General features: G+C 38.6%; 1 protein-coding gene across 1 annotated transcript; it reads left to right on the plus strand.

Moving 5' to 3' along the window:
- The first annotated feature begins 51 nt into the window (after positions 1–51).
- On the plus strand, positions 52–5,351 carry tap2a (transporter associated with antigen processing, subunit type a). The gene is made up of 11 exons (XM_063899899.1): positions 52–627; positions 921–1,035; positions 1,132–1,262; positions 1,516–1,721; positions 1,829–2,026; positions 2,213–2,341; positions 2,564–2,752; positions 2,940–3,113; positions 3,610–3,769; positions 4,001–4,137; positions 4,761–5,351. Exons 1-11 carry the CDS (start codon positions 120–122, stop codon positions 4,965–4,967), a joined length of 2,154 nt encoding a protein of 717 aa, XP_063755969.1. The 5' UTR covers positions 52–119; the 3' UTR covers positions 4,968–5,351.
- Positions 5,352–14,306: the final 8,955 nt, after the last annotated feature.

Raw genomic sequence — 14,306 nt, forward strand, 5'->3', positions numbered from 1 at the left:
TGCCGTTTGGATTTCAGGGAAACCCCTGGTCCTGCCAAAAACGAAACTGAAAGGAGATTAAAAGTGAAAACACTGGTCTCGCAGCAGAGCAGGTCATTTAAGGACGACTGTTAGTGAAAATGGCAGGCAATACAGTATTTCGAAAAGTCTGTGCTTTGTTTTTAGCCATTTTCGTCGACCTTTCCTTCTTTTATGTATCGGGGTTAGTAGTGACCCACAGGGTATTTGGACATCTTGCGCGTCTCTGGGTTTCTGCGGCTCTCCGGTGTTTGGCACTGACTGCTGTAACTCTGCTCAGCCTCGGAGACGTCCGACCGTTACTGTTTCGTGTTATTGCAACGCACAGTCTGCTGCCTGCGGTGCTTGAGACCGGGACCCAAGTGCTCTACCACGAGGAGACCCAATGTGGCTTGTTGGCGGATCTGCGCTGCTGGATGATGTGTGCCGCTGCGTCGCTGGCTGGGGCTCTGTTTTGGGAAATCACCATCCCGGACGCCGAAGATGCAGCCACCGGTAAAGAGAAGAAGCAGAAAGCCAGAGTTCTGCTTGTGAGAGTCCTACACCTGTACAGACCCGACTATCTACTGCTGCTTGGAGGGCTTGTGTTCCTCACACTGGCTGTGTTGTGTAAGTAGGCTACAGCAGGTACTGATGATGATGAAGATGATGATGATGATGATGTCATATATGCTAAGCAAATGAAACACAATGAAAAGTTTAAAACACGTATAAGTAGCATTGAATGCAAATATTGTTATTATTTAATTCTAAATGTGGCAACAGAATCAATAGCACCTTGGTGTTAGCAAAGATTGTTACTCTGACCACAGCCATGATGATAATATTGTTGATTTGCTGAACTGATATATCTAAATCTCTCATCATGTTTCTGATAATGTGTACCATGTGTGTACCCTCAGGTGAGATGTTCATACCGTTCTACACTGGGAGAGTCATTGACATCCTTGGCAGTCAGTACCAGCACAATGAATTCATATCTGCACTCCTGTTCATGGGGCTGTACTCTCTGGGAAGGTATGTGGCACCATTTTCTCTCCACATTCGTCCAGCAGCATGTGTCCGGGCTCACAGGTAAACATGTAACTGAATTCTCTTTGATTGATTTGTCAGCTCTGTGAGTGCAGGCTGCAGAGGAGGTCTCTTACTTTGTGCCATCAGTTCCTTCGCATGCAGAGTGAAAGTCCAGCTGTTTGGGGCTTTGACCAAACAGGAAATTGGATTCTTTGAGGCCATAAAAACAGGTAAGGATCAACTATGGATCACACATGAAGGACACAGGGTTTGAATGTTGTGGTATTGATATCTAGGACTACTCTGGATCAGTAGCAGTATCAAGCTTCTGTTGTATAATTTATTTTTAAAGAATCAATTTTTGAAAGTTGTGAATCCACCCAGGTTCTTACATTAATTGATTTTTCGCACATGAGACAACATAATGGAACAGGACAGAAATATTATATTATTATATTCTTTTGTATTATTTTTTCTGTCTAGGTGAAATTACATCCAGGTTGTCGAAAGACACCAACCTGATGGGGAGAACAGTGTGTCTGAATGTCAATGTGCTGCTGAGGACATTCATCAAGACGCTGGGCATGATCTCCCTGATGATGACTCTGTCATGGAAGCTCACATTCCTGGTGTTGATGGAAACGCCTATCACTGGTCTTATTCAGAACCTCTATGACACTCACTACCAGGTAAAAGCAGGTTCATAACTATATGATATCCATTATCCAAAAACTGTTCTGTGTGTTCTTAGTGAATTTTATTAAGTGGGAAAAAAATCTCTTTATTTTTCCCTCAGCGCCTGTCTCTTGCAGTACAGGACTCAATGGCTCTGTCAAATGAAGTTGCGAATGAGGTAGTGTCGAGTATTCATGCGGTACGGAGCTTTAATACAGAAAAACAAGAGGCTCGCCGCTATGACGATCGCCTGATGGAAACACATACACTAAGGACCCGACGGGACACTGTCAGCGCCATTTACCTGCTTGCACGGAGGGTGAGAAGTTTGGAATGTTTTGGAGAATTGTCTTTTTTGGAGACCAGGTGGTGTTTAGCCTTTAATTAAACTGTAGTTCTTCCTGTGTGTGTGTGTGTGTGTGTGTGTGTGTGTGTGTGTGTGTGTGTGTGTGTGTGTGTGTGTGTGTGTGTGTGTGTGTGTGTGTGCGTGTGTGTGTGTTTACAGTTGACAGGGTTGGTCATGCAGGTCCTCATGTTGTATTATGGCAGGCTGTTCATCCGAAGTGGACAGATGACCACCGGTAACCTGGTTTCCTTCATCCTCTACCAGTCAGACCTTGGAGACAACATCAGGGTAGATATACTGCTTTGTTTTAAGAAGCATACACACACACACTAGACTCATTTTAAGGTGATTGAAAAAAGATTTATGAGGTTATCTTTAAAATAAAATAGCTTTAAGCATGTCTCAAACTGGCTAGCTTGCACAAATGGCTCTAATTAACATTATGCAGCTTTAAATCTATAGCTAAATATTTGTTATAAAGATATCATTATTATGACTGCCTTCTTTCAGACACTTACCTACATCTTTGGCGATATGCTGAACTCGGTGGGGGCTGCTGGGAAAGTCTTTGAGTACCTGGACCGAAAGCCTCAGGTCAGCACGGAGGGAAAACTCAAACCTGATCAGCTGACAGGACACGTCAGGTTCCGTGGCGTCAACTTCGCCTATCCAGCATACCCCAACAAAAGAGTGCTGCAGGTAAGGTGTTAAAAGGGTAATTCTTCGGTTTAAATTTATACATTTCTTATACATGTTTTTGTTCAAGTGAATTACTGACTCAGTATCTTCTTAAGGGATTTACAGTTGCCTATGAACTAATGCAGAGTAGAGTACAGACTTATTACAGACACAACACTCAGTTTTCTATGTTCATTGTCACCTTCAGGACTTTTCTTTGGAGCTGAAGTCAGGTCAGATGACAGCACTTGTGGGTCCATCCGGAGAAGGGAAAAGCACCTGTGTGAGTCTGCTGGAGCGCTTCTATGAGCAGCAGGATGGACAAATCCTATTGGACAATGAACCACTGAAGTCATATGACCACCGTTTCCTCCACAAGAAGGTAAACCATTATTGCTTTTTCAGAAGATGTACCACCCTTTTCTCTCTTTTGTCTGGGATGTAATTATTTGATATTTCCAGAATTTACTACATCAGTATCAAACGATTAACAGGGAGACATCCATTGTTAGAGAAGCAGCTATAACGATTTGAACACATTTAGACAAGAATACAGTTCATCAGTGACCCATGGTGTGTAATAAGTGATGGGCCTGATGAGTCAACTCACTGGAGGAACGTAGGTGATACACACCTGCTGAATACACCAAGTGTATATGCGTTTTTGGGGGCTAAACTTTCAAAATGTAGGCAAGCACTTAGCCTTCATCCTCTAACGCCCACAAAGGATCTTTCCTTCTAACTTCTAAATACTTTTTTATTGTTTGGTACCAAGAATAAGCTGAAACCAATACATATCTAATTGTGACAGAAGATTTCCTTGTGGATTTAGCTTTATCATGAGTTGTTCATTCAGCTGATGAGAGTGTGTTTTACAGATTGCAGTGGTGAGCCAGCAGCCTGTACTCTTCTCTGGCTCGATCAGAGACAACATCGCCTACGGGGTTCCTGAATGCTCATTGGATGAGATCCAGGAAGCAGCACGCAAAGCCAACGCCCATGACTTCATTAAGCAACTGGAGAAAGGATATGACACAGGTACACTTTTTTTTAACCATCCTACATGTTGTTTTATATGTCTGAGATCCTACATATAGTAAAAACTTGCTTTCAAGGTTAGATCAAATTTGGTTAAATGGAAAATAATAATAATTATTATTATTATCTAATCTTTATTATTTGCATTTCTAAATCCTTCTGTGTTTTTTGCATCTGCATCCCACTTTGAACCTCAAGCTGTTTTTTATGTTTTTTTTGTCCATTTCTCAGAGGTGGGGGAGGGTGGCAGTCAGTTAGCCAATAGCGAGAGGCAGCGGATTGCCATTGCTCGCGCTCTGGTCAGACAGCCACAGGTCCTCATTCTGGATGAAATCACCAGCTCTCTGGACCCTGAGAACGAAAATAAGGTATTGGGCTCGTATTGCACACAAGTTTATAAACATGAGTTAAATAGTGATTTATATGTAGATAAAGACCTGAAGACCCTTTATCACACGATCTCATACATTATTAAAAAAGAAAAAAAGAAATCTGATCTGAGGAGCTTCTCCTTAAATGTCTGTTGATTGTTATTTGTGTACCTGTTTAAGGACTGTGTATGTAAATGAGCCAATAACTTAATCTGGCATAAATCCTCCCTTTTCTTTTGAAATAATGTTTTTTATATATGGTCAGTTCATATGCTCATAAACCTACAGTACATGTGAGGTAGCTACAGGGCAACAATCAATCATACACGCACATTTCTTTCATCGCTTTGAATATAAAAGATTTAGTCATGACAAACTATATTATTTATGACCATTCATTAAATAAATCCACTGTTATGCATGAATTGGTTTTCTCACTCATCCAATCTTACTCATTCTCAGTGACATGAAGCAAATACAAATAAGTGACATAATTGAATTAGACCTTTAGTTTCTCATTCAGAAAAATATAAATAATATATCTAAAAGTAGCATCCACCTAAAAAAATCTACTGAAAGACAATGAAATTATACATATTTCTGGCATTGACTCTCCACAGATTCAGCAGGCCCTGGCTAGCTGTCCCAACCAGACCCTGCTGGTGATCGCTCACAGGCTGAAGACCATAGAGAAGGCACATCAGATTGTCCTGATCGGTGACGGCCGAGTTCAGGAGCGAGGGACTCACCAGGAACTGATGGAGGAGAAGGGGAGCTACTATAAACTGAGAGAGAAGCTATTCACCGAGGGAAGCTCTCCACAATGACAGACTGCTGTCACTGAGCAGAGGCTTCGTTTGTATAAAAGTGCAGAATGTATTTGTTTTGTCAATATTGAAAATTAAATTAAATGGGCCTGTATGTTGTTTTTGTTATATTCTGTAACGTGGACTAAAAATAACCTTCTCATTCTAATAGTTTCCTTTAAATCGTATTTATTTTGAAATCACCTTTTGTATTGTATATTCATCCAATTAAATGCATTCCGTTTTCCGATGGATCATTGTCCACTATCATTTTGTTCTATTTCATGTCCTTGTATAAATGTTTGACATGACAGCATAAAGTTGATGCAATAAATATTCCTTTATGATCTGAGTGGCCAAAGGTTGTCTCAAGGGTGTGTCCGAATAAAAGATTGATCCCCAGTATCAGACGTTTTTGATAAGTGTCTCAGTTAACTCCTAACATCAGTCAAAACATATCTAAAAGGTTTTGTTTGGAATGTATTTTTCAAACCATGTGTCACATATTTACATATCTATGTATGTCCTTTAAGTACGATACAAGTATGTGCTTTAAGTAAGGTTTGGTTTGTTTGTCATACTGGGCTGTTGGACGACAAGAACAGAAACAAAAAGATGAAGTCAAATTAGTTTTAATGAGCATGGAGTTTTTAAAAAAATCATAACAGTATCATTGTCTGTTTTTTATTAATTTCTGGTTTTAGGTCACTCGAAACACAACGCAATGGAGACTGTTTTATATTGTCAGAGCTGTCCTGGAAAGTCCCTGGCAAGAAGCACTTTTTTATTTTTCTGGCAATAATGTTGTTTGGAAAGCTGCCTGATGATATGTGTCATAAACATCAGAGGTACAGGGAAGTGAGATGCAGCTTTATTTCAAAACAGCTATCACCTCTATCAAAGTAGCTTATGCACGTCTACCTCCATTTTGTAAGGACATGTGTGTGCATCCACAAAATGGCGACTGGATTCACGAACCACGGACAAGTTGGGCATTTGTTTCTCCTGCAGTTTAATGACTGCTCAAACTGAGTGTCATGCACACTCAGGGGGTTTTCTATGTCTTTTAAACTCTGCATGGACAGCACAAATATCTACAGTAAGGGTGGTATCACGTAGAGCCAAAGGGACACTTTTACATGAGGATATTACACTAAACAGATATATTACATTTTATTATATTTAAATATGTCATGTTCAGAAAAGTTTTTTCCAATCTTTGCTTGCATTGCCTTAATATATATTCACGGTATTTCAGTGTTTTAACAGTCACTGAATGATTAATCATGCTTCTCTATGAAGCTGCGTCTGCTGTTTTTTTTTTTCTATATCTTAGATGAATAGAAAAAAGTTTAGTAGTTGGGCTGAAAACGAAACTATTTCTCATTGTTATTCTTTATAACCTGACAGTTAGTAGATACAATCAGGCACGGCAACTCATCAGTTAACCTGTCCGCTTCCCGCTTGCTGGTTACAAAGCCAGGAAGGCAAATAGTGGAAGAGAAACTGCCAAAAGTTGCCACCATCTTAGGATAAGGCCTTTAGAAGCCTAAACACAAAATGGCAGACAGTACATAGAAAGTCAGAAAATGTTGAGTTAGAGTAAAAAATGATATGGTGAGTGGCTGTATCCAATGCTGTGGGTAAAAACTTTTGTTTATCCCCAAACCTCAGTATGCACCATACAGTACTGTGTATGCAATAGTTCTGGATGTGCCTTTGTGCCAAGAAGCTTTTGCATAACCAGTTCTGCACCATACCGCTGCATCGCCACTGGAAAGTCCCCTCTCTTCTTTCTTTCACTTTCTGCCTTTCATACACAGTGCATTTAGTTGACTCATCCACATCAAAGCCAAGGTCTTGTGACTGAAAGCATTGTGATGTGATTTACACCCTTCTGCCATTTAACCCATTCAGACCAACAGTTCGATGGATTTGGTTAGGTGACACTTGGGAGGAACACGTTTTAAGTTTATTAAGTGTGTGTGTTTTCCTCCAACCAGGCCTAATGGATGTCATTTTAAACACTGTCGTAGCAGTGCCAAAGGGCCAGCTATTCTGCAAATATTCAGTGGTGGATGATGTTTCCAGATCAATACTCAATACTTACACAGTATGTGTGAAAATATTCCAAGTGGTCTTAAGTTGAACATTTAGAAAGCACTGGTTAAAGTTCATAGATTCAACTGATTATATATATATATATTTTAAATGTTAATGTTATTTGAATATAAATCTGTAAATGAAAACATACTATATTTTGATGTGGTAAAGTAAAAACTATTAATTAAGGGGGGAAAATGTCTCTCAATGTTGTAGAAGTCTAATGCAAAGCAAATACTCATTGAGTAAATGTACTAGTTGTGTTTTATCACTGCAAGAGAATCAAAGAAATAACTTTGAATTTTTAGTCTATTGTTTTCTTTTCTATTTTCTGTCACTTAATTACACCAAGAGAGTCACTTGTGACGGTTCTCATTGTAACCTAAAACCTGCTTCTGTTTTCCTCTTTTAACCAAAAGAAAAAGAGTAACTGATGCAGAATAAAGCACAACAGAAATTACATCTCACTTCTTTTCCACACCTTAGCTTACTTTGTTTGACAGTTAAAATGAATTTGAATAGAGCCGTCATCTTGCAAATTAAAATGATATAGTCACACAATAATATTTAAGATGTATCTCCACTGTGCAGGGATTTTTACTGAGCAGGGAGATATTTTGTACTGCTTCATAGTCAGGTAAACCCCCACTATCTTTTAAGTAAATCCCCTAATTTCCCATGGGGAGTTTGGCAATTGCAACATTGCAACTTCTTATGTCACTAAAAACAAAGCAACCCTGGTGTGTGAAGAAGCCTAAGGTGGTGTAACAGCTCCCCGGTTGGTTGTATTTGGCATTTTTCACCTACAGTCATGTGATTTCTTGGAAACTGCCTGACTGGCAGATTGGTAATAGGGGATTTTCAGATGAATAGGCAAAAGGTGAAACCATTGCTCCAGTGTGCCATCTAGTGAAAGCAATACAAAAAATACTGCAAAGGAAAAAAAAGATGTGTGCAGGTTCACAGGAAACCACACTAACAAGAGGCACACTAACATCTGAAGCCGTAGAGCCACAAGAGGTTCTAGGATTGGGGTCAATTTTGGATTGGGACTCAAAGCAGTTGATCTTCAGTCACATAGCAGTCTCTTTCATAAAACGCTCTCCGAAATAGACAACTTGATTGTAAATCAGAAGTTAAAGCTAACATCGTGCATGACAGTCAGATTCTCTGAGTGCCAGGACCATTGGGACGGGAGGATGTCATCATTTACTTAAAACCGAGTTGTGTGAAAAACATAAGAGCAACAGCACCCCAAGTGCTTATCTCAGGCAATTTCACCATGCAACTAAAAAAACATGTGATTTCCTGGAACTCCTCGGTGGTGAACTGGCATTAAAGTGGTTGACAAAAGTCTTATGCGGAAGATAGGAGAAATAATAGATCTCAAGTGCCCCCAAGTGGGATTAAATTAGAAATGAATAAAACGTATTGTGAGATGAAATATGATAATAATACATAACATCTGTTGTTGTCAAAGTATAAGTGTGTAATTAAGATAATACTGTAAGAAGCTAATTATAAACCACTTTGATTAAATTCACTTCACATTTCAAATCACCTTTACATTAATTCATAAAGAAATATGCACCTAAAATACTTACATTTCACAGAAAACATGCACAAAATACTGAGGTATTATAAAAAGAAAAGTGTCCTTTTTTGAACCTCCACATCTTAAGTTATTAATCCATGAACATAAGTTTTTACTCTTTTTAGCTATAAGGTTGTTAAAATCCTCCTATGTAACACTGTTCATCAGCATTACACATTACACATTATTCTTTATATATACTGTATATATACAGTGGAGGAAATACGTATTTGATCTCCTGCCAATTTAGTGAGTTTACCCACTTACAAAGAAATTAACAGTCTGTCATTTTTATGGTAGGTTTATTTTCACAGTGAGAGACAGCAAATAAATAAAAAAAGTAGATAAAAAAAAAGGTATAAGTTAATTTGCATTTAATTGGGGGAGATAAGTATTTGATCCCCTTGCAAAACATGACTTAGTTTGGTGGAGAAAGCCTTGATGGACAGCACAGAGGTCAGTTGCTTCTTGTAGTTGGTCACCAGGTTTGCTCACATCTCAGGAGGGATTTCGGTCCACTCCTCTCTGCAGAGTCTCTCAAAATCTTTAAGGTTTGGAGGCTGATGCTTGTCAACTGGAAGGTCTTGTCTTCTATTCCAGCCTTGTGCCGGTCTACAGTCTTGTCCATGATGTCCTAGACATTAGTTCCACCATGATCACAAGACCTGTCTATAGTCCTGCCCTCGGTGGAGAGGTTGTAATCTGATTTATTGACTGTGGACAGGTGTCTTTTATCCAGGTAACGAGTTGACATCAGGAGGACTTTCTTAAAGTGCTCTCGCTTTAAGAAAGTCCTCCATGATGTATTTAACCGGTCCATGGGAGCCAGAATTTTTGATGGTTGCAAGGGGATCAAATACTTATTTCGCCCAATTAAATGCAAATCAATTTATATATCTTTTTTTTAATGTAGATTTCTGGATTTTTTGTTATATTCTGTCTCTCACTGTTAAAATTAACCTGCCATAAAAATGACAGACTATTCATTTATTTGTAAGTGGGTTGTTATGGGTAAACTAACTACATTGGCAGGGGATCAATTACTTATTTCCTCCACTGTATACATACTGTATATAAATATATTATTATATTATTATCCTATACCTCAGTTTTGTTTGACAGTTTGGCAAATTGCATTTTGGGAACTCAAGTAAAATATAAAAGGAAGTGTTGTGTATTTGAACAAAGTTTGCTGCACAGCCTGAGTTTGAGAGATAGACAGGCAGTGAAAGACATTTCCGGAAAGGGAAAATTAGGGTTCAAGAATTTTTGTAATTTCACCTAAGAGGCACTCTTTTGTGTCAGTAAGTAATGACCTGTATATATAAAGCTTTTTACAGACTTGTATTGTGACTATATTTCTAATTTTACTAATAAGTGTTTGTATGTATTTCTTGAATCATATTCATATACAGTATAGTCATTTATAGTAGTCAATGAAACAGAGTCAACGAAACAGAGAAGTGATATGATCACTGAGCACTAGATGACCACACCAGGACATGCTATCTTTTATTCAGCCATAAAGGGGTTTACATGTTTACAATTAAAATATGGAGAGATGAGGAGTCAAAGGATTTAGAGTTTAGGGGCCACATGGATCAGACCATGTTCATGGGCCAGGCACACACATGCTGGCTGTTGAAGGGGTCAAAACAGTTGCTTTTTAAAAGTATTAGTTTAAAAAAACTGCATAAAAACTGTCATCATTATGTCACTGTTATATTTTTAAAATGAACAATGGATTACAGGCCACGCCATTCTGTTGCTTTGTATCACAATGTCCCATAGCAATGATCCAGACAAAATAAAACTTCAGATAGTTTATGTAATGCTAAACAAACATTTTCATACTGGATCTTGCAACTTGACATGTTACTTAAAGCCAACTATACACGTGACAAGATACGTTACTTATTAGGGTTACCACCAAGTGGCCACTAGATGGTGACATAACACAAATATAAATAGATGGCAGGTAAAAAATAACTCAAACATATACCATACTCTCTGCTGGAACAGGAACCTGGGCTGATGTGCATCCCTCATGCTACTGCTGATTAGACTAAACCCAAGTCACAAGATTATCCTTAATTAAAAGCAATCATCATACGAAAACAGGGTTTCAGAACATCTTCTAGTATTGTACATTGTGTCCCTAATCCTGATCAACTGATAAGAAAGCATGGTTGAAGCACCTGCATGTTACTGATGATTTTCACCCTTCAATGCAGACGACTTGGAGTTTTTAATCAATTTGTTTTATTTAATTTACTAATGGCAGAAATACAACCTTAAAACACCACAATTTCTAATGTAAAATGTAATCCTAAATATGGACGTAGGTCAAGATAGTGGCTTTCGTCAGCCTTAGAGTATTAAAACAGCAATGCATTTTGGTGAAAAATGTGCCCCCTCGTTGCTAAAAAGGTTTGGTTGAGGAAATAAATAAGATGAAGTGAAGAGCAATCATTTCATTTCAGTATCACCTTGCATTTTCTCTTGTAACTGCAAGAGTGAAAAAACAGTCTTGATATTTGAGACTTTTACCCACTCAAAACGTTTCCTCCTTGATTGTTTAACAAATGTGTGGAAGAGAAAAACAGAAAGGGAGAAGAGGCACTATCGGACGGGAAGCCAGACTTTCAAACATGAGCCTGGCTGTTTGAGATTTCAATCTTTCCCTCTTGTCCTTATTGCTATCTTGCTCTTATTTTTTACTAGATGTTTTAGCCTTTTTAATTGTCATATATTGGTATAAACATAATTTGCAGTGATTTGACCAAAAACTGTAACCAACCATGTTGCTACATCCTTTCTAACAAAACTACAAAGGCTCAGAGACATATGCTCTAAAAGAGATTAGGATTAGCAAGCATGGTAATCTTAATCTTGTTTCATGCCAGTGATCATCTTTGTGGATTTTATCTGTACCAACATCTAGCATTTCCTGTCCTGTAGCTGGTTTGTGCGGTGCAAAGTTGCCTTCAAAATACAATCACATTAGCAATACTTAAAAGTACCTTTTAGGTAAACTTCATAAATAACTGTCCAGCTACGCTTTGAAACGATGCAGTGTTTGAGGAAAATCTCAGTAACACACACACAGATGCGATCATTTATATCAGCGAATGCATCGATGATGGGTAAAGGAGGTGGTTCCTCTGGCACCAGAAAGAAAAGTCCTGAGTTAGCTCTCTTTACTCCCTTTCATCCTCATTAGAGGTGAGGCAGACAATGGCAGAGTTGTCAGAGAACTTCTGCAGGTGGCAGGTAGCATTGTTATGTGTGAAATCTAAAGTATAGAAAACTGTGCCAGAACCGTTCCCTTGGGGGGCCCCGTACTGCAGATGGTGGTGTCTGAATAGGAGTCCCTGGTCCTCATGTACTTTGGACAGTTGGTGAGGCAGTCCAGTATCCAGGAGTTAAGGTGGTGATCCACCCCCAAGTGCTGTAGCTTGTCTCCCAGAAGCAGTGGCTGGATGGTGTATAAGGCACTGGAGAAATTGAAGAACATGATCCTCACATTGCTGCCAACCTTCTCCAGATCAGAGAGGGACCTCTGCAGCAGGTAGATGACGGCGTCATCCTTCCCAAATGTCAGCCTGGCATGCTAACTACAGTGGATGGTCTCACAAAGGGCCAAAGGTGTCCAAGGACTGACGACGATGAGACAGCATCCAGAGAGGAGGTCAGCACCCTGAAATCTTTGTGCCAGGATAACAACCTCAATCCCAATGTCAGTAAAACCAAGGAGCTGATGTGGACTTCAAGAAGCAGCAGAGAGAGGGACACGTCCCTATCGCCATCAATGGGACTATTGTGGAGAGAGCCAGGAGCTTCAGGTTGCTCTGTGTCCACATCGCTGAGGAGCTGACATGGACTCATCACACAAACTCCATCACCAAAACAGCTTGAAAGTGGCTCTTCTTCCTCTGTAGGCTGCGGAGGTTCAACATGGACTACAGGATACTCTGCAACTTCTACAGGTGCACCATATACCGGCTGCATAACAGCCTGGTACGGCAGACCCCCACACATATAACAAAAAGACTATGTGCAACACTACAATAATCCAGTAAAACCTTGATAGACCAGTAAAACCGTTTAGAAACCAGTGAAACCTCACACAGTCAAACACCTTTAGGAACCAATAAAACCTTTATCAACAGGTAAAACCTTTATAAACCAATAACACCTTTTTTTTTAAAAAAAACCAATCCGACCTTTGAAGAACTTTTTAGAAACCAGTTACACATTTATATAAACCAATAAAACAGTTGATTAACTATAAACAATCAAACATCTTAGACACAAGTAAGACCTCTTTTAATCTAAAAAAAATATGGGATTTTCTTTGTAATCACAACCCTTCACAGATTAAATCTGGATAATGAAAGAGTTGTTGATGGTCTACAAAAGGTTTTACTGGTTTATAAGATGTTTATGGATTTCAATAGATAGAAATGCAGGGAGTATTACAGGTATCTTATTCACCTTTCAGAAACCTGAAGAACCTTTTTAAAAACACTTAAACACCTGTACTACCAAGATATTCTGGAAAAAAGTCAACCTCCATTCAGATGGAAATGACTGACCCCTTTTTTGAGAATATAATTAAGTGTCCCATCTCAGCTTCACACATTTACAACTAATTTTGCATTACTGCATAATGAAGCAAATATTGTTTTCCTAGTATCGCATAGTTACCTTCATGGAAACGAGCTTCAAGAGAGCTTTGTTTTTTTTAAATCTTTGCTATGTATCTCTTTACTGCCTGAAAGAAAGCATGCTTCAAAGGATGACACTTTAATCTCAAGATAGCTTTTTCGTTTATAAGATAGCATGTTTTGCAGTAAAATTAGTTAGAAAAAGTGGTGGGGGTTATTTTTCAGATTTAAAAAACCACTCCTGCAATAAGCGCCCCGCAAACAATACATACACATATACAGTATATGCATATGCGAACATTACTTTTGATGACAACTAGTGCAGTAACTGTGCTACACTGCAAGAGGGAGCAACACTTGCTTTACTATTCTCTTTTCAATTATCTTTAATATTAAACGTGTCGCAGGTCCACATTGCATCACTTGGGTTGCCAGAAATACACCGAAAAAGTGTGAACAGTCCTCGAGATTAAAATGACCTCTTGTGCAAATAAATCTTTCTCAAGATGTACAGTTCTTCCCCAGTATAAATGAGGACTATGGTATCAAGTAATCTGACCGTTGAAATGTTACATGTTATAATACTACTTAGCACCAAGTAGGGCAGCTCATATTACAAATGCAGTCATGCAGTTGAAAAGTCACTGGGATTGAAAGACATTGAAAAAATAGGCTATTTTATTAGATTTTTTCTAAAGACAAGACTAAATGTTATTATGATAGCAACGTGAAACAGGAGAAAATAAATGTAATGGTGGCAGAAACACAAATCAGGCTCTGTAGAAGAAAAAAATTAACAAACTCAGATCTAATGAAAATAGCCTATGGATTGGTGTTGGTATCATATAATGTGATTCCATTTGCCAAACATTTTTAGGAACAAAGATACAATGATAAGCAATTATGACATTGACAGTGAGTGTGTTAAAGTGTGAATGAAAGTATGTAGAAAGCGTGTTTTGTAAAAGAAACATTAGCAGAACTTCGTTGAAT

Source organism: Eleginops maclovinus, chromosome 13, assembly GCF_036324505.1.
Source record: "Eleginops maclovinus isolate JMC-PN-2008 ecotype Puerto Natales chromosome 13, JC_Emac_rtc_rv5, whole genome shotgun sequence".
Taxonomy (NCBI): Eukaryota; Metazoa; Chordata; class Actinopteri; order Perciformes; family Eleginopidae; genus Eleginops; species Eleginops maclovinus.

Excerpts from the sequence above, each read along its gene's own strand:
- tap2a (XM_063899899.1), top strand. The coding sequence starts at position 120 with ATGGCAGGCAATACAGTATTTCGAAAAGTCTGTGCTTTGTTTTTAGCC. Across the intron at positions 2,027-2,212 it reads TTTACCTGCTTGCACGGAGG|TTGACAGGGTTGGTCATGCA; the intron begins GTGAGAAGTTTG and ends GTGTGTTTACAG. Across the intron at positions 2,342-2,563 it reads ACCTTGGAGACAACATCAGG|ACACTTACCTACATCTTTGG; the intron begins GTAGATATACTG and ends GCCTTCTTTCAG.